General features: G+C 37.5%; 1 protein-coding gene across 2 annotated transcripts; it reads left to right on the top strand.

Annotated features, from left to right (window-relative positions):
- Nucleotides 1–216: 216 nt before the first annotated feature.
- LOC127852425 (transmembrane protein 134-like) lies at nucleotides 217–19,216 on the top strand. Of its 2 annotated transcripts, XM_052386383.1 has the most exons (6): nucleotides 217–573; nucleotides 8,119–8,162; nucleotides 11,748–11,840; nucleotides 14,406–14,527; nucleotides 16,412–16,465; nucleotides 17,459–19,216. In XM_052386383.1, the coding sequence occupies exons 1-6, from the start codon at nucleotides 436–438 to the stop codon at nucleotides 17,536–17,538; spliced, it is 531 nt and encodes a 176-aa protein (XP_052242343.1). In that variant the 5' UTR covers nucleotides 217–435; the 3' UTR covers nucleotides 17,539–19,216. The 2 variants fall into 2 exon arrangements, with proteins under 2 accessions (XP_052242343.1, XP_052242349.1); XM_052386389.1 differs by lacking the exon at nucleotides 11,748–11,840.
- The last annotated feature ends 640 nt before the right edge of the window (nucleotides 19,217–19,856 follow it).

The following is a 19,856-nucleotide window of genomic DNA, read 5'->3' as shown; positions in this document are numbered from 1 at the left end:
ACAAATTGAAAAAGATTTGAGGACAAGTCAGATATATTAGACGTTAAACGCGAAGTGGAACAAAAATTACTTTGTCGATCAAAGTTCTGCTATTGTTGCATAATTTGTGGTCCTGCGTTCGGTTTTTAACACGTTGATTTGATAACAATACTGCATGGAATGCACGTCACTCTCGCGGAAAACCGGAACTCATGAGATCTCAAAGCAAGTGTTTTAAGAAAAAATGTGCATTTGCATAATGATTTTCTTTTCGACCATGCACACACTTCTTATGTTAGAAACAACATGCGTGACATGTAAATACGAATTCATAAATATTAGGATGTATTATTTAGTTGGACTAATGTATTATTGTGACATATTACAACCTCGTCCGCATGTATACGGGTGTTAGGAACGTACCAACTCTCTGAATAAATTGACGAAAATGTAAACATGTCACTTATAACACACGAATCTATAACTGTGGAAGAGCCAGTGGCTACAGATGACGAAGATAAGGTGCAGGTGTATGGATCCACATTGTCAACTACACCGTCACCTGCGAAACTGAGGCAAAGTAGTAATTTTCAGGTTTGGAGCTTGTATTATTATTTCGGACGTGACACTTATTTCGGATAATTTATATTGTAAAACAGTATGGTATGGTATTTTTTATACATTTATGCTATTCGTACAAAAGTTTTGCCATGGGAATCAGCATATTAATGCTGTGCAGTTGCTTGTGGTCCCATTATATTGAAGGATATCTCTGTTCTGAAACACATTTAAATCCAAACTTTCATCAGCTATCCAGTCTAACTGTTACATACCATCTTAAATGATATCCTTAAATAATCGACTCCATGGATCTCCAGAAACATCAGCAGAAATACAAAGCCAGACTCTACAAAAGGCAAGGAAATCTAACCATTGGGTTAACAATTGAAAATTACAGAAAGAAACCACGGACTCTAGACGAGACGGATATGAAACAGGACCAGGGTCTTCCCCAGGCCATTTAAGCGCCCCTTGCCGGGGCGCTTGAATTTCGAAATCAGAGTACCCGGGGCGCTTGAAATTTTCCGATCAGTGTATTCTTCAGTAAAAGAAAGTGGAGATTGTCCAAAAAAATCAAGGTTTCCCTATCAGTGTATCAATATTCCCTGTTTTAAAAGAGCACTCGGTACCTACTTTCACAAGTAATCGCCATAAACACCACATGGGGTAATGGATAATCCACTGATAAGAGAATAGCATGACGCGCGTATTGATTATTCTAGCCACATTACACGGTCATTTAAATGCTGACAAGGATGTATCTGGTAACTTTCCAGTCGTCAAACTGTGAAGTTCATCGTCCAATCGGTTACGCGAATGCTTATGAGGGCGGGGTTAACTATCGACCATTATTTTTTATTGACGTCGGTCATGAAGTAAGAGTTTATCCCAGCTTGATTAGCAAGTAGTTGTACCATTTGAGTAATATAAAACCGGTAATTAGTACAGTACAGAACATTAAAGACGGTTTCGGGCATCATCATCACACCTTTTTACTGTAAACAAGTGTTACCTTTGACTCATAATTACTACGAGAAATTAATTGCAAGTGGTAAACAATTAATTATTATGCGGTTACAATTATGTGATAACAATTTATTTAATTCCAGTACATGTATATTTCAACATGTCCATTTATAGAACTGATTCACCTCGTTTTTCTGACATTTATTCGACACGTAATGCGCTTTAACAAATTTTCGTTGAATTAATTACGCACACTTGTAAATGTTTCGTCCGATAATCGATAGTTGAGAAGACTGATGATGGCAACCGGCCGTGATCCTCGTGGACAACGTGAATTTCATGCATAATTCCGTCAAAACATTTATTTGACTCGTAAAGTGTGTAAACAAATTATCGTTGAATTCATAACGCAACGGTTAATATTTGTTGAAATCTCAAATGGGAATAATTAAATTCGTAATCCGAAACCCATTACCGTAAGTCGATGTTAACGCGTTTTTAATCCGAAACACACTTCCGAATGTAAATGTTACCGCAACGTTAAATATTTTTGCTTCAAATTAGCAGTGCAAATTTATTTTGTGTCGAATCTTTTTCTCAATTAAAAAGAGCGCGAAAATTATGCAGCATGTACAACGTCGCGTCTATTGCATACAAATGGCGTGTATTGAGCGTTTTAACAAGCACACAACAGGTCAGGGGATTGACGCATATTCAGAGGCAATATTTCATCAAATCTATAAATAGTCACTTAAAAAATGGCAAGGTTTGTGTTAAAGAAATAACTGAAAGCTTTTATCGTAAATATTTACCAGAAAGAGATTGATAAAAACAGAATAAACGGGATTATCGGGTAATAAATAGAAACTTGAAAAATAGTAAGTATACAGTAATAGAGTCGGGTTGAAACGGATGTATTGGGGAATCGTTCGAGTCGGGATTTTACTATCTGTGCGGAAAAGTTTTAAAACAATTAAACAATATTAAAAATATATTTTTAAATGACTGGGGGATTTTTTGATGAGTCATAGCGCACCAAATGACGTCTTTTGACGCTGTTTTTCTTTGAGTTATAACGCACCACATAACGTGAATTGACACGTTAAATTAAAAAAAAATTAACGTCGGGAGGGGACACCCCTCCCGAACCCACCCCCGGGGCGCCTGAACAAATTCCTGGGGAAGGCACTGAACAGGACGGTATCGAAAAATATCTTGTCGTAACTTAGTCACGTGACCGGTAGCTATCAATTAGTGTTCATCGAAGTGCCAAGGTTATACATTATACCCACTCACGTCTTTTTTTAAATTATCTTTCATTTCTTGGCCGATTTTGACAAATTATATATATCATTAGAAAGCCTACGTTACGTAGTTTTCAGATATATAAATATATATTATGTTTTTCTTCTGATTTTGGCAGCCCGGCGAGTTATAACTTTAACTTTTGCAAATATCACACCGTTTTAGAATCTAGATTTAAGATTAACATTTCGTACTTTATACCGATTTGTAGCGTTTATATTAATGGAGTTCAGTTTTAAAAACTACATCTTGCTTAGGAGAATAGAATTATGTATACAATAGGACAAAAAAGGTTTAAAAATGAAAGTAAATAAGGAATGAAGGCGTACAAAAGTAGCGCACGATCTAAATGTTTATTCTTTGTGTTTAACTCGCTATAAATCCATTAATAACAACGGAAATATATTAAAAGTTATATTTTTTTTAAAAGGAATTAATAAGCAACAAGATAATGTATAAAGCAATAAAATCGGATGATTAGTTTTTGCATACAATTGAATTTAGTACAGTAAGGGTAAAATACTCGATTCAACTCCTGTCAATATACGCTCCGTGAAGAAACCAAGAGAGCTATGCGCAAGGCTGACTGGACTCAAATAAACAAAATTATAGAAGAGGGCCTCCAAAACATTAACTTATAACCATTCTGGAATAACAGCATGTCTAGGAAACAAGATAAGATAGGAACAGCTCCTCTCAGAGAGCATGGACACATGCATATAAAATGCAAGGCAGAAATACTTGTAAATCAGTTCCAGTCTGTTTTCAACAAGGATGACAAAAACCAGCCAACTCTGCAACTAACAAGCTGGGTAAATTACAACAACCCTCCACTACACATAAGTGAGGATGGTGTACTCAAAATGCTGAATAACATCAACGTCCGGAAAGCAGTTGGTGTAGATAAACTCCAAACAGAGTAAGACAGGCCTGTGCTGTGGAGGCAACACCAGCAATTGCTGCCATCTTCCAGGGGCGAGCTTCCAAAGGATTGGAGATACGCAAATATTGCCCCAGTATTTAAGAATGGAGATAGCCACTCACCAGGGAATTACAGACCAGTATCTTTCACCTAAGAGCATATCATCTGTCGCCATATATTAAACTACCTTGACAAGCACAAAATTTTGAAAAACCTTAATCACGGCTTCCGCTGAGGATACTCTTGTGAAACCCAGCTTGTTGTCATAGCCCCTGACATTCTCGGATACCATGACCAGAACAAACAGGTTGGCACCATAATCCTTGCTTTGAGTAAGACCTTTGAAACCTTTCCCTACTAACACCTACTGCTGAAGCTTGAAAAATGCGGCATCTGCGATCCATTACTCAACTTGATATTACATGCACCTCCTCACACAACCTGAAATGTTTGTGGTGGTTGAAGGAGGGAAATCCCATCAGGTTGCTGTAGGACCTGGCATACCACAAGGCACAGTGTTTGGGCCCCTGCTGTTTCTGTGTAATAATAAAGACCTACCAGAAAGAATGAAATACCTCATTCGGCTATTTGCATCAGACGACTGGCCACTGTATAGAGACATCAACTCAATTTAAGACCACTGAATTCTACAAGAAGACCTTGACCACCTTCACAAATGGGCCCATGATTTTGGGAATACGGTTTAACTCAAAGAGATGTTATCTCCTAAGTTCCAAATCCAAATCTTCATTCTGCTACACCATTGACAACACAATAGGGCTGTCACGATTAACCAGTATATAGGTATATCGCGGTGCATGTCATGAAAAAAATGGCACTGCGGTACGGCGTTGCCGCACGTTTTTTTTAAATATTATTATATTAGCACAGATATAAATACATAACATAATTATTTTGATATAGATATTGTTTTGAAAACTGTAGAAGCGATTCAAAAGGGCTAAATAAATAATCCGTTAATATCCAGGTCAAGCAAGCGCTTCCACTTGTAGATGTTTAACTTTCACGTTTAAAATACGGCGATGTATGGGTCCGTACCTATTTTGGAATACCGATTTCCTTTGCAAATAAGTTCATAATTATCCAAAAGATGTTAATTCTATTTTTTATTTTCTTTCCTTAGTATATCGATCATTCAAAGCATGGCACTTCCGAATCATAATATCTTAAGATTCTGAATAAGTCGAGGAAGAGTCAGAACGCTACGGATTTTCAATACTGGGCCCGCTGACTCCGCATTTTAAACATGCCCTTGAAGCGTTCGATTTACACAGATCGTTGTCACAGCTATTGTAAACAACATGGCGGACATTTTAAAAAAAGACGGGAATAACAATTACAATGACTTCTTCTATCAAGTTTATTACAGTTTCTAGTCATACTATGATACCAGTGTTTTCTGATTATTGAGTTAAATAAAGTTTGTAAAACTTGTTATTCTGCTGTTTTCTTCACAGATACATATTCTGTAAAATATCGCGGTATGTACCGCGATACAGTGTTGCCGTACCACGATATACCGTGGTACGCTCACGGCGTATCGTGACAGCCCTACAACACAATTCTCAAAAAGTCCAAAAGAACCCATACTTAGGAATTACTTTCTCCAATTACCTGAAATGGAAAACCCACATCTAAAAATTCACAAATCGGGCCAACTCTACACTAGGCTTCCTGAGACGATTCTTCAGATACTGACCCCAAAGCTGCCGGAAAACTGCATACCAAGCGCTCATTCGATCTAAACTGAAGTACAAGAGTTTAGGGTGGGACCTATACCAGCAAGGTGACATAGACAAGCTAGAGGGAGTCCATCAATCTGCAACATGCTTTATCACCAGGGATTACAAATCATGACAAAATGGATGCGTATCAGCCATGCTGGAGTCGATTTAAACCTCCCCACACTACAAGACAGGGGACCCCTAGATTGACGTTCTTGTACCAGGCTATCAATATTGATCAATATTTGCATCATCTAAGACCAAAATGCACAATTAGGGCTACATAGTTTGAAGACTTCATCCACCAAAATATAGTGTTTAAATCAGTGAACAACAACTCTTAAGTGCTACCAACCAATGCACACAACCAGTGATAAATTTAAATACTCTTTCTTTCCGCAAACCGTTCTTGACTGGAATTTATTCATTGAAAGCACTGTAAACTCAACATCTATTTAGTAATTTAAGGCTGAAATATTGGCAAAAGTGGGACATTTGCCTAGCTCATATCAACTTCATGCGTACTCTACATTGGATAGAAGCCAAACTTGGTTACTTCAACATATCATTCAGATTCAGACCCTAGCTGAGAAAATATGTGGGTTGAAGTTGTTTTTTTTGAAACCTTGTTTCTCATGATATCATTCAAACATTTATTCCCCATTGTTAATTGACTCCATAAATATAGGTTGGCAAGGTATTCAGACATTGGTTCCTATGATAATTTTGACACAAGAGGACAAAGGTTCCCATTTTTTTAACCCAGACAAAAGTTCTTACAATTTTTTAAAAGTCTGAACTTGGTATAAATAATATCTAAAGGGACAGCTGTTTTTCAAATTGGTGTATTTTGCTTGCAATCTAGCCCAAAGATATGGATTGAGAGGCAGAACAGTGCACCATTGCTTTATTAGCCATCTATTAAGTCCAATTTCCTGTATAGCAAATACAGTCTTATAACACTTTTTTATGCCCCCCTTCGAAGAAGAGGGGGTATATTGTTTTGCACATGTCGGTCGGTCCGTCCGTCGGTCGGTTCGTCCACCAGGTGGTTTCCGGATGATAACTCAAGAAGGCTTAGACCTAGGATCATGAAACTTCATAGGTGCATTGATCATGACTGGCAGATGACCCCTATCGATTTTCAGGTCACTAAGTCGAAGGTCAAGGTCACAGTGACTCGAAACAGTTATATGGTTTCCGGATGATAACTTAAGAATGCTTACGCCTAGGATCATGAAACTTCATAGGTACATTGATCATGACTGGCAGATGACCCCTATTGCTTTTCAGGTCACTAGGTCAAAGGTCAAGGTCACAGTGACTCAAAACAGTAAAATGGTTTCTGTATGATAACTCAAGAATGCTTATGCCTAGGATCATGAAACTTCATAGGAACATTGATCATGACTGTCAGATGACCCCTATTGATTTTCAGGTCAATAGGTCAAAGGTCAAGGTCACAGAAACTTGAAATAGTAAAATGGTTTCCGGATGATAACTCAAAAATGCTTAAGCCTAGGATCATGAAACTTCATAGGTACATTGATCATGACTGGCAGATGACCCCTATCAATTTTCAGGTCACTAGGTCAAAGGTCAAGGTCACAGTGACAAAAAACAGTAAAATGGTTTCTTGATGATACATGTAACTCAAGAATAATTAGGCCTAGGATCATGAAACTTCATAGGTACATTGATCATGACTGGCAGATGACCCCTATTGATTTTCAGGTCACTAGGTCAAAGGTCAAGGTCACAGTGACTAAAAACGTATTCACACAATGGCTGCCACTACAACTGAGAGCTCATATGGGGGGCATGCATGTTTTACAAACAGCCCTTGTTTAAGTCTGAACTTGAAATTGGTATAACTAATATCTTAAGGGACATCGCTTTTGCCTTTTCTAAATTTGAGTTTTTTGCATGCAATCTAGCCCAAAGAAGTTAGTTGGTTTGCTACTCTGTGTGGGGATTGTCCCTTTAAATACTGCCATTAATATCTGCCTACATCTGATTTTAGTATGACCGTTTTGAGTTTAGAACTTTATATCAGCTTTAAATTATAAGCTTTCCAAGGAAAAGTGTAAGTTTATTGCTTTCCATGTTATTAAATGATATGAAAGCAATACTTTTTTTTAATGACAAACATATGAATAAAGATGCAAACAAAATAAGAAACAAGAGATGTGTTTGTCAGAAACACAATGCCCCCTATTGCGCCGCTTTGAAGCCATAAATTTGACCTTGAACGATGACCTTGACCTTTAGTCACACAAAATCTACAGCTCCATGAGATACACATGCATGCCAAATATCAAGTTACTATCTTGACTTCAATATTAAAAAGTTATGACCAAACTTTAACGAAGGTTAAAGTTTTAGGAACAAAATACAATGATATTTTACCTTTGACCTTGAAGGATGACCTTGACTTTTCACCACTCAAAATGTGCGGCTCCATGAGATACACCTGCATGCCAAAAATGAATATTGCAAAAGTTATAAAAGTTTAACCAAGGTTAAAGTTTTGTGACACACACATACAATGACTGACACAATGACAGACAGACAGGCCAAAAACAATATACCCCCAATCTTTCGATCCGGGGACATAAAAATGTGAAATTGATATTTTAGGAATGGGAAGAAGGAGAAGACAGAAAAGAACACAGGCCAACAAGGTACGTAAGTCTGCAACACTAATGCAATAATTATTGCAATGCAAGAGTTCTGTTATTATTACATGTATATGAGTTCCATTAGCATGACATGTATGATTGTAAGTGTTTGGGCATGCAAACATTTAAAGATTTAATATATCTACTGTCACAACATTATTTTCAGAAGAAGTTTTGTCCCCCCCCCCCCCCCACCTTACTTCTTGCCCTCTATTAGTTTTTAATGCAAAAGAGACTCATCTTTAAGAAAAATATGCTACAGCTTACAAAAACATGTTATAATTAAAACAAATCCATTTTGCACATTACCTGATTACAAGTACATACATGTACATGCATAATGTATTGCCTGTTTGCATACATGAACTATTAAACAGCAATTGATCTAAAGCAGTTGCGTCCCTTAGCATGTGCGGAAAATGAGTTATGAAAGAACACAAGCTTGGATTGTTTTGAAAATTTGCCTCACATTGTAGCTTGCTTACGTGTGACTAGTTAGAAATAGATACTTCTGGATTGGTCAGTATCAAGCATCTGTCTATTTTGGATTTTCTGTGTAAAATTATTGCCCTAAGAGTTTATTTAAGACGAAAGCGTTTAGATATCATTTATGATTGTTTTTTGGCATTTTGCTACTTTACACATGGAAAATGCACTTGCTCAGTCAAAGTAGCTTGAGATGAATTCAGTTTGCAGTGTTGCCATGGAGAATGAGCAAGTGAAGTTGTACTCCCCTTCATCACAACAGAAGCATCTTTTGAATCTGAAGTAAAGATGCTTTTGCATGCAGAAGGTTTTTAAGTGAACGAACGTATTAGATTTGTTGAATACCTGGCATCAAGATTGCCAAATATTTAAAGGGCATTGATTAAAGAAAAAATGGTTTTACCTTTACCAGAAATTAGCTTTTAATTTACTAAGTTTGTCTTATCTTAAGGGAATTTGTGGCATTTGTGAATCAGACTTTGCAGAAAAATGTTCAGTCTAAAGTGTTTTAGCAGTCACCTTAATTTAGTGGTCACTAAGTCAGTCTATATTCCTCTTGACCAGAATCAGTTACAATGCAGACATATAAAATTGTTAAAAAAAAACATCGGCAAATTTGCACCGGCAGTATTTTGTAACCTTTAAAAAAAGTTCAGTTTTCAAAGTTATCTTACAATTTGCCAGCATGCAAGTCTTGTTTCGAACCTTGTATGTAATCTTTACATTGTCACATCTCTTTGCAACCCTACAAAATGACATTGACAATGTTATTAAATATGTTAAACAAATGTTTTCAAATGTATGCTGTATATATAAAAAAAGTTTTGACATTTCAAAGTCTAAGTAAAAGTAATTGTCACCATTTAATGAAATTAACTGCATCAACACTCAAACTTAGATTCAAAACAGCAAGTGTCATTCTGCTTATTTTACTCAAGTCTGCTGCTTCTCCAATTATTTTGTAAGAGCACAGGGGCAATATTGGCAGTTGCAATTTGTTATTTTTATGCCCCCCTTCGAAAAAGAGGGGGTATATTGTTTTGCACATGTCCGTCGGTCGCTCCGTCCACCAGATGGTTTCCGGATGATAATTCAAGAAGGCTTAGGCCTAGGATCATGAAACTTCATAGGTACATTGATCATGACTGGCAGATGACCTCTATTGATTTTCAGGTCACTAGGTCAAAGGTCAAGGTCCCAGTGACTCGAAATAGTAAAATGGTTTCAGGATGATAACTCAAGAATGCTTAGGCCTAAGATCATGAAACTTCATAGGTACATTGATCATAACTGGCAGATGACCCCTATTGATTTTCAGGTCACCAGGTCAAAGGTCACAGTGACTCGAAATAGTAAAAGGGTTTCCGGATTATAACTCAAGAATGCCTACGCATAGAATCATGAAACTTCATAGGAACATTGATCATGACTGGCAAATGACCCCTATAGATTTTCAGGTCACTAGTTTTTAGCTCGACTATTATATATGAAATTTATATACTGGAGCTATCCTACTCACCCCGGCGTCTGCGTTAGCGTGCAAATGTTAAAGTTTTCGTACTACCCCAAATATTTTCTTTGTCCCTTGACATATTGCTTTCATATTTTGCATACTTGTTTACCAACATGACCCCAACCTATAAACAAGAGCAGACAACTCTATCAAGCATTTTGTCATAATTATGGCCCCTTTTCCACTTAGAATATGCAGCGAATGTAAAAGTTTGCGTACTACCCCAACTATTTTCAATGTCCCTTGACATTTTGCTTTCATATTTTGCATACTTGTTTCTTGTTAACCATCATGACCCCAACTATCAACCATTTTGTCATAATTATTGCCCCTTTTATACTTAGAATATGCATATTATTGATAAATCTATGTTAAAGTTTGCGTACTACCCCAAATATTTCCTATATCCTTTGACATATTGCTTTTATATGTTGCATACTTGGTAACCAACATGACCCCAACCTATAAACAAGAGCAGATCACTGTATCAAGCATTTTGACATAATTATGGCCCCTTTTACACTTAGATAATTTAACATTTCCTTAAATTGCCATAACTTCTTTATTTATGATCACATTTTATTATTACTTTGACAAAACAACACTTACCTGAATACCACAATGGATTCCACCCAAACAATACCCCACGCCCCTACCAGAATCCCTCCCCCCCCCAACTTCACCCCCAATTTTTTTTTGTTAAACATCATCTAATAAATTACCACACACCCCACATTATATCCCCCTCTCACCCCCCACTCCCCCTTCCACCCCCCACCCCCCCCCCCAATTTTTTTTTAAACATCATCTAATAAATTACCACACCCCCACATTATACCCCCCTCTCACCCCCACCCCTTACCCCCCTCACCACCCCCCCCCCCAAAAAAAAAAAAAACTTTATTTTTTTATTTTTTTTTAAACATACCTTATAAATTACCCCACCCCACATTATACCCCCCTCTCACCCCGTCACCCCCCTACCCCTCCACCCCCCCCCATTTTTTTTTAAAACATTATCTAATAAATTACCACACCCCATATTATACCCCCCTCTCACCCCCCTACCCCCCCCCCCCTCCCCCCCTACCCCCCCCCCTACCTCCCCCCCTCAATTTTTTTTTTCCTCTTTTATTTTTGACAGTATTTTTTAATTATTGAATATGAACAATTTCCCCATGATGGCTTACGTTATACTGTCAAGCACTCGAATAGTCGAGCGCGCTGTCCTCTAACAGCTCTTGTATTTAATTGTATGCATTCAATATTAGTTTCTACATTTTTTCAAACTATGAAGTTCATAGTTAAAACAGTCACATAATAATGGTATTTGAAATTTTAAGCATATTGGTCAATCTTATTGCGTAATTGATTCACTTGGGCACCTCTGACAATTCAGACACAGTGGTACCCCAAATTTTGAAATTCCAGCACAGGGTTACCCATGTTTTTAAAGAAGTTAAAGTTAATGCTTGCGTCTGGTATACACAAATATCAGACAATGTATTTGTCTCCTTCACACTATCGCACCGATAGAATGTATGCATTTATGTGCAAGACTTGTGTAGCACATTATCTTGTTCACGCAGCCTGTTGTTGCCCTCCCCGTCCTCCGGTCAGAAGGCCAGCACTCAATCTGACGAGACCCGAGTCACAACACGCTCCTTCTCAGACTCAAACAGGTACCCTGTTGCCCCGTTGTGGCCAAATATACTAAATTGACACTAACAGATAACTAGTGGCTCAGTTGTGTTAAAGTACAAAGACTCCAACAGGTAAGCAGTAACTCTGTTGTGTCAAAGTACACAGACTCCCAACAGGTAACAGTAACTAAGTTGTGTCAAAGTACACAAAATCTCAACAGGTAAGCAGTAACTCAGTTGTGTCAAAAAACACAAATTCTCAACAGGTAAGCAGTAACTCAGTTGTATCAAAGTACACAGACTCCCAACAGGTAAGCAGTAAGTCAGTTGTGTCAAAGTACACAGAATCTCAACAGGTAAGCAGTAACTCAGTTGTGTCAAAATACACACACTCCCAACAGGTAAGCAGTAACTCAGTTGTGTCAAAGTCCACAGGATCCCAACAGGTAAGCAGTAATTCAGTTGTGTCAAAGTCCACTGACTCCCAACAGGTAAGCAGTAACTCAGTTGTGTCAAAGTACACACACACTCTCAACAGGTAAGCAGTAACTCAGTTGTGTCAAAGTACACAGACTCCCAACAGGTAAGCAGTAACTCTGTTGTGTCAAAGTCCACAGACTCCAGCAGGTAAGCAGTAACTCAGTTGTGTCAAAGTCCACAGACACTAACAGGTAAGCAGTAACTCAGTTGTGTCAAAGTACACACACACACTCTCAACAGGTAAGCAGTAACTCAGTTGTGTCAAAGTACACAGACTCCCAACAGGTAAGCAGTAACTCTGTTGTGTCAAAGTCCACAGACTCCAACAGGTAAGTAGTAACTCAGTTGTGTCAAAGTCCACAGACACTTACAGGTAAGCAGTAACTCAGTTGTGTCAAAGTACACACACTCCAACAGGAAAGCAGTATCTTAGTTGTGTCAAAGTCCACAGACTCCAACAGGTAAGCAGTATATAAGTTGTGTCAAAGTCCACAGACTCCAACAGGTAAGCAGTTACTCTGTTGTGTCAAAGTACACACACTCCAACAGGTAAGCAGTAACTCTGTTTTGTCAAAGTACACACTCCCAACAGGTAAGCAGTAACTCAGTTGTGTCGAAGTACACAGACTCCCAACAGGTAAGCAGTAACTCAGTTGTGTCGAAGTTCACTGACTCCAACAGGTAAGCAGTAACTCAGTTGTGTAAAAGTCCACTGACTCCCAACAGGTAAGCAGTAACTCAGTTGTGTCAAAGTACACAGACTCCAACTGGTAAGCAGAAACTCAGTTGTGTCAAAGTACACACACCCCAACAGGTAAGCAGTAGCTCGGTTGTGTCAAAGTACACAGACTACCAACAGGTAAGCAGTAACTCAGTTGTGTCAAAGTACACACAATCCAACAGGTAAGCACTAGCTCAGTTATGTCAAAGACATGGCTGTAAAGGGTAGCTTGAAAGCTTAGTAAGTGTCAAATTCAATGACTACAAGAGGTAGTTATTAGTTCAGTTAGTGTCAAATTACACTGACTACAAGAGGTAGTTTTAAGCTCATTTGTGTCAAATTATACAGACTCGAACAGGTATTAGAGGATCATTTGTGTCAAATAACATGATTCTTAAAAGTAATTAGTACCTTATTTGTGTCAAATAACATGTAATCCAACATGTATACAGTACCTAAGTTGTGTCAAACTGGTATGTAGTAACTCAGTTGAGTCCAATTACATGTTACAGCTAGCTTGTCACACAGTTTTGTTAATTTACACAGAAAAATTTACCATAAGCATGACACGCTGTTGAAAACTTTGATACTAGTAATTGATGAATTAATGAAAAGTTAACAGTATTTTTATGCGCTCTAAGGAAATCATATAATTTCCACACTGTCTATAAGTCAATCACTCAGTCAATCATTCTGCACTGTGTCGCTTCCGCTCTCTTACTCTGCCAGTTTTCATTAGATCGTCACCACTTTAAAGGTACCGTCTACCACGACGATGAAGACAAACAATGTTGTAAAATACTGTATTTTTTTACAATTATTAGTTTATATTTATTAAAATATCGCGACTTGTATATTACATTACTTGAAAAATGTTGTTAAGTTTTCATATAGATGACAAGATGCACGCGCATCTTTACCGGGCACTATTCAAAATAACAGACCTGTGTAGTTTATATCCGCAGATAAGTTTTCATATAGATGACAAGATGCACGCGCATCTTTACCGGGCACTATTCAAAATAACAGACCTGTGTAGTTTATATCCGCAAAGGAGAAAAAAATTTATGTGAGGTATAATATAACATGCTATTGCCCTGAATACAAACAACATTAAATTTTGTCATCTTTTGAGCCACACATTTTGTTACCTCTTGAGCAACGTTCTAGAAAAAGTGGGCTTAATTCATGTGCAAAAAGTTTCGTTCCAGCTTATCTTGTGTAGTCTGCAGATGCTCATAAAAAACGACATCTTCCCTTGTTATCGAATTTTTGATTGTTTGTATGTGCCTGTGCCGCTAATCTGGGACACCACTTTAAGCACATGCATTAAGCCCCATTTTCCCAGAGTGAGGCTCATTTGTCATTTGATTTTATAGAACTGTGTTCTGACTGTTTTTCAGCTGGATGCAGCATCCAAAGATCCAGGAGAATTGGAAGGTTGTCCTGGGCGCAGTCATGTTGACCCTGATAGGGTCCGTGCTGTTCTTTGTGGGGGTCGGAATAGTGGCCTCCCCTGGCAGAGGTGAGTGGAAAGCAGATCATTGGAGCTTCGGTCTGGAAAAACGAGGCTTAACTGGACTTGTTCACAGATTTTGGCATGTTTTGAAGTTTTTCATTAAATGATTGAAAATGATAAATGTTACCATCTGAACTAAAGAGCTCAAGTTTAAAGCAAGAATGACATTAAATAAAAATAAAAATAAACAAAGTAAACCTTACTGGGGCCAGAACGATTGACCATTGGAGTAACAATCTGATGCCTAAACTACTTTGCCATACGTGCTGCTGTGATGTTAAAAGTATTATATACTTCATATAAGAAATCCATGTATTGTCACAATATATTTAGATATCAACAGAACTCTCAAAATGATATAATCGTTTTGCGCTTTATAATTTTATCAATTTTGACCATGATTTTTCGTAATTAAAATGTATTTTTAGTACGAGTCCCTGTCATAAGTATTATTTTGCTCACTGATGTACATTTTTCTTTTTCTTTTTTAAATCTGTGACAAAAATGTGCGAAAACTAAAATTTTGACAAACTGTGAACATGCCTTTAATCCATATTTATTTTATGCTTGACGGTGGTTTATAGAGAAATATCAGTGAATTAAAACTGAAAATATCACTGTTTCAAACAGTGAAAATTATCAGTGAAAATTATCGATAATTTTCACTGTTTACTGTGAAAAGACGTCATTTTTTTGACGAAATGATGTCATTATCCCAGCAAAATTCTTTAGTTAAACTCTTTATAAATGTATATAAACTGTGAAAAAGAGCATAAAATAAAATAAAAATTGTTGTATTTGGTGGAATATTGGTTTTAATTCACTCGTGATCATAGAAAATATTTATTTTCACTCGTGGCTTCGCCACTCGTGAAAATATTGTTTTCTATGATCACTCGTGGATTAAAATCGATAATCCACCGAATCCAACAAATATCCTCTATGTGTAGAGTGTTGTTCCGAGGGCTAACACTTTCTGTCACAACATGATTTTATTTTAGAAGAGACTTCCTTAAAAGAATTAAAACTATGAAAGCATTTTTTTTTTCCTGATTCCCCTGTGCAGACTGCACAGGCTAATCTTGGATGACACTGCGCACATGCCTTTAGCCTAGTTTCCCATAAAAAAGGCTCATTCCATGGCTTTATGGTTGGCTGTAAGGTTAGTTTAGTGAACATGTGCTTCTCACTTAAGGGACCACTTGTCTGGCCTGTGTGTTTGGTTGATAGTTACCATATTGGACTGGTGGAGTTTCCTCCAGGTAGTAGGATTTCCCCACACTAGACAAGACCACATCAAAATGAATACATTATTATAAAGCTAAATGGCTGAAAATTGCAGCTATAACTCATAATTCGGCCTAACTTTTGAAAGTCTAGTACCTTTATTATGTATGAGTGCCGTTGCACACATTAAGACCTCATAATGCAATCCATGGCTCGGAAGGACCTCAATGCCATACATTTCAAAATGCATTACCATATGCATCTTGCTTCTATTATTTTACTAACTTAAGGTCAATATTCATAATCTTTTTCATTTGGTTGTGTTTTTTCTTTGAGTATAAATACTAAAAAAAGAGCCATGTAATATAAAAATAGGTCTTATACCTGTGCTGGCTGAAAATGGCATAAGACCCATTTTCGCATGGAGTGATCAAATTAGGACTGGATAGTTAAGAAAAAACAACCAAAAGCGTTTCAATTACAACACATTAATAGTGTAACACATTAATGTGTGTAGTGATGTTTTTGTGGTCCTCTTGCATGATATGAAGAGTTATTGAAATGTCCTAAGTGACTTGCACATGTTAAAATTTCGCATGTGACTAGCACATGTTGTGTAAATTCTCCAGGTGACATGCGCCTTTTCTATTCGTCTGTTTCCAGGAATGCACTGTCTGGTGTTCTTCATTGGCGGCCTGCTGTGTCTGATTCCTGGAGGTAAGACACTGTTCAGGCATTGCTCTCACTTGCAGCAATCCGATGCTTTCTGACCAATTTTATTTTTTCTTTGACAGAAGAAATATTAGATTAGATTTTATAATATTTATGTTCAAATAAACTAAAATTACAATGAACTTATGCATGTGTCACAAGTAAAAATATGGTTTGGTAAATATTTAATTGATTAATTCACTGCTTGTTTACAAAATTAATAATGATTTAGTTTTTATTAATTTCAGGCCAGATAAGTTATCTTGTCTAAGAAGTCTTCTTTGTAAGGAACGAAAAATCTGGGCTCAATCATCTTGGTCATGTTGAGTACAATTTAGGCCATCACAAAGATATCTTAGTACTAAGGTCAAGGCAAATAGTCTTCTTTTAAAAAAAATTGAGCCTCATTCTGGGAAAATGAGGTTTATTTTCTTTGTATTTTTTTTATTTTTCAGATTTATTGCTTGTGCATTGTGTCGTCCCAGATTAGCCTGTCTGCACAGGCTAATAAGGATGGCACTGTCCGCTTTTATGATATTTTTGGTTTAAAGGATGTCGCTTTTAGCTTTCATCCAGGATAGGTGGAAAGTGTTGCCTTGATAAGCCTGTGTTTACCTCAAGGCTGAAATTGTATGATATTTTGAGCATAATCATTGAACCCTGCTGTCCCAGAGCAAGGCTCATTTCTTGTTTAATCTTTATATGAGACGCGTTCTGAGAAAATGGGTCTTAATGTATGTGCGTAAAGTGTCATCCCAGATTAGCCTGTACATTCCGCACAGGCTAGTCAGGGACTACACTTTCTGCTTTTATGGTATTTTTTGTTTAAAGGAAGTCTCTTCATCACGAAAAACTAGTTAAGGCGGAAAGTGTCGTCCCTTATTAGCCTGTACGGACGGCACAGGCTAATCTGGGATGACACTTTACGCACATGCATTAAACCCAGTTTTTTTCAGAACGCGACTCATATAAACTGAATCTTTTTGGACTCCTTTTTAGCCTATCACCTCATCTATATCTGCCTGGCATTGCGGGGTTGTGAAGGGTACAGTCTCTATGATCTGCCAGTTTTCAACTAGGACAATGACATTCAAATCTGCAGGATTTCTACACTTAAAACAAGCATTTGTAATTTGCACATGACGGCTGGACTCCAAAGGCTGAACACAAGCATTTGTTATTTGCACATGACGGCTGGACTCCAAAGGCTGAACACAAGCATTTGTTAATTGCACATGACGGCTGGACTCCAAAGGCTGAACACAAGCATTTGTTATTTGCACATGACGGCTGGACTCCAAACGCTGAACACAAGCATTTGTTATTTGCACATGACGGCTGGACTCCAAAGGCTGAACACAAGCATTTGTTATTTGCACATGACGGCTGGACTCCAAAGGCTGAACACAAGCATTTGTTATTTGCACATGACGGCTGGACTCCAAAGGCTGAACACAAGCATTTGTTATTTGCACATGACGGCTGGACTTCGAAGGCTGCTGCTGTATCTACTACCAGACAGGCTGTGCTGTGCCATTCCAAACCTGTGTAATATGCAACACATAACACAAGCATTTTATATTTGCACGTGATATTTCTCTGTCTGTAGCTTTATTCTTAATGCTCTTATTGAGCATATAGTTGTTAAAGCAACTGAGGCAAGTGCATGTCACATAATGGATATTGTTAAGAATCACATACACCTGATTATGCTTCTCTTTTCACCAATTTTTAGCTCATCTATTTTTTGAAAAAAAATTATGAGCTATTGTCATCACCTTGGTGTCGGCTTCGGCGTCCGGTTAAGTTTTGCATTTAGGTCCACTTTTCTCAGAAAGTATCAATGCTATTGCATTCAAACTTGGTACACTTACTTACTATCATGAGGGGACTGGGCAGGCAAAGTTAGATAACTCAGTCGTGCATTTTGACAGAATTATGTGCCCTTTTTATACTTAGAAAATTGAAAATTTTGGTTAAGTTTTGTGTTTAGGTCCATTTTATTCCTTAGGTATCAAAGCTATTGCTTTCATACTTGCAACACTTACTAAGTATCATAAGTGGACTGTGCAGGCAAAGTTATGTAACTCTGACTGGCATTTTGACAGAACAGAATTATGTGCCCTTTTTATACTTAGAAAATTGAAAATTTGGTTAAGTTTTGTGTTAAGGTCCACTTTATTCCTACAGTATCAAAGCTATTGCTTTCATACTTGCAACACTTATTAACTATCATAAGGGGACTGTGCAGGCAAAGTTATGTAACTCTGACTGACATTTGGACAGAATTATGGGCCCTTTATACTTAGAAAAATGAAAATTTGGTTAAGTTTTGTGTTTTGGTCAACTTTACCCCTAAAGTATCATAGATATTGCTTTCATACTTGGAACACTCGCAAACTATCATAAGGGTACAGTAAAAGGACAAGTTGCATAACTCTGGTTGTCATTTTTACGGAATAATGGCCCTTTTTTGACTTAGTAACTTTGAATATATGGTTAAATTTTGTGTTTAGATCCGCTTTACTTCTAAAGTATCAAGGCTATTGCTTTCAAACTTCAAAAACTTTCATGCTATCATGAGGTTACTGTACCTGGCAAGTTGAATTTTACCTTTACCTTTGAATGACCTTGACTCTCAAGGTCAAATTATTAAATTTTGCTAAAATTGCCATAACTTCTTTATTTATGATTATATTTGATTGATACTTTGACAAAACTACTCTTACCTGACATACCACAATAGACCCAAACCATCCCCAGTGCCCTCCCCCCCCCCCCCAATCCTCCCCCCTCTAATTTTTTTTTTTTTTAAGATCATCTCACAAATGACCACCACACCCTCACACTTTACCCCCCTCCCCCCCATCCACTCCCTCCCCCAATTTTTTTTGGAAACGGTTATAAAAACAAAATATTTATTTTTATTATGTTAATTTTTGAAATACCGTCCAACCATCGCACCCAAGAATCCCCTCCCCCCCTCCCCCGAATTTTTATTTTTTGTTTGCATTTTTTTTTCCTTATTTTTGGAAGATAATGTAATAAATGTCCACACCCCCACACTATACACCCCTCTTCACTCCACCCCTCCCTCCTTTGTGATTAAAATTGAGAGTCCCTTCACCTTTAAAAAGAAAATAGATGAGCGGTCTGCACCCGCAAGGCGGTGCTCTTGTTTTATATTCTTTAATTTAAAATGTCAGAAGAATTTGGAGTGAAACAAAGTGCATCAAACCGAAGGTATGAAGCAGGATGTGCGCTTAGTCCCTTTACGACAGGCATTGGAAGCATATTTGAGGAACAATGTGGGCTAATGTCAGTTGCAATCAAAGACAAGACATGACTGACTTACTTCCAAAGCTCGTTTAGGACGATAATGGCAATCAAGCTTAAC

Source organism: Dreissena polymorpha, chromosome 1 (assembly GCF_020536995.1).
Source record: "Dreissena polymorpha isolate Duluth1 chromosome 1, UMN_Dpol_1.0, whole genome shotgun sequence".
NCBI lineage: Eukaryota > Metazoa > Mollusca > Bivalvia > Myida > Dreissenidae > Dreissena > Dreissena polymorpha.
This window is presented reverse-complemented; position numbering and strand designations above follow the sequence as displayed.

Excerpts from the sequence above, each read along its gene's own strand:
- LOC127852425 (XM_052386383.1), top strand. The coding sequence starts at position 436 with ATGTCACTTATAACACACGAATCTATAACTGTGGAAGAGCCAGTGGCT. Across the intron at positions 574-8,118 it reads GGCAAAGTAGTAATTTTCAG|GAATGGGAAGAAGGAGAAGA; the intron begins GTTTGGAGCTTG and ends TTGATATTTTAG. Across the intron at positions 8,163-11,747 it reads AAAGAACACAGGCCAACAAG|CCTGTTGTTGCCCTCCCCGT; the intron begins GTACGTAAGTCT and ends TTGTTCACGCAG.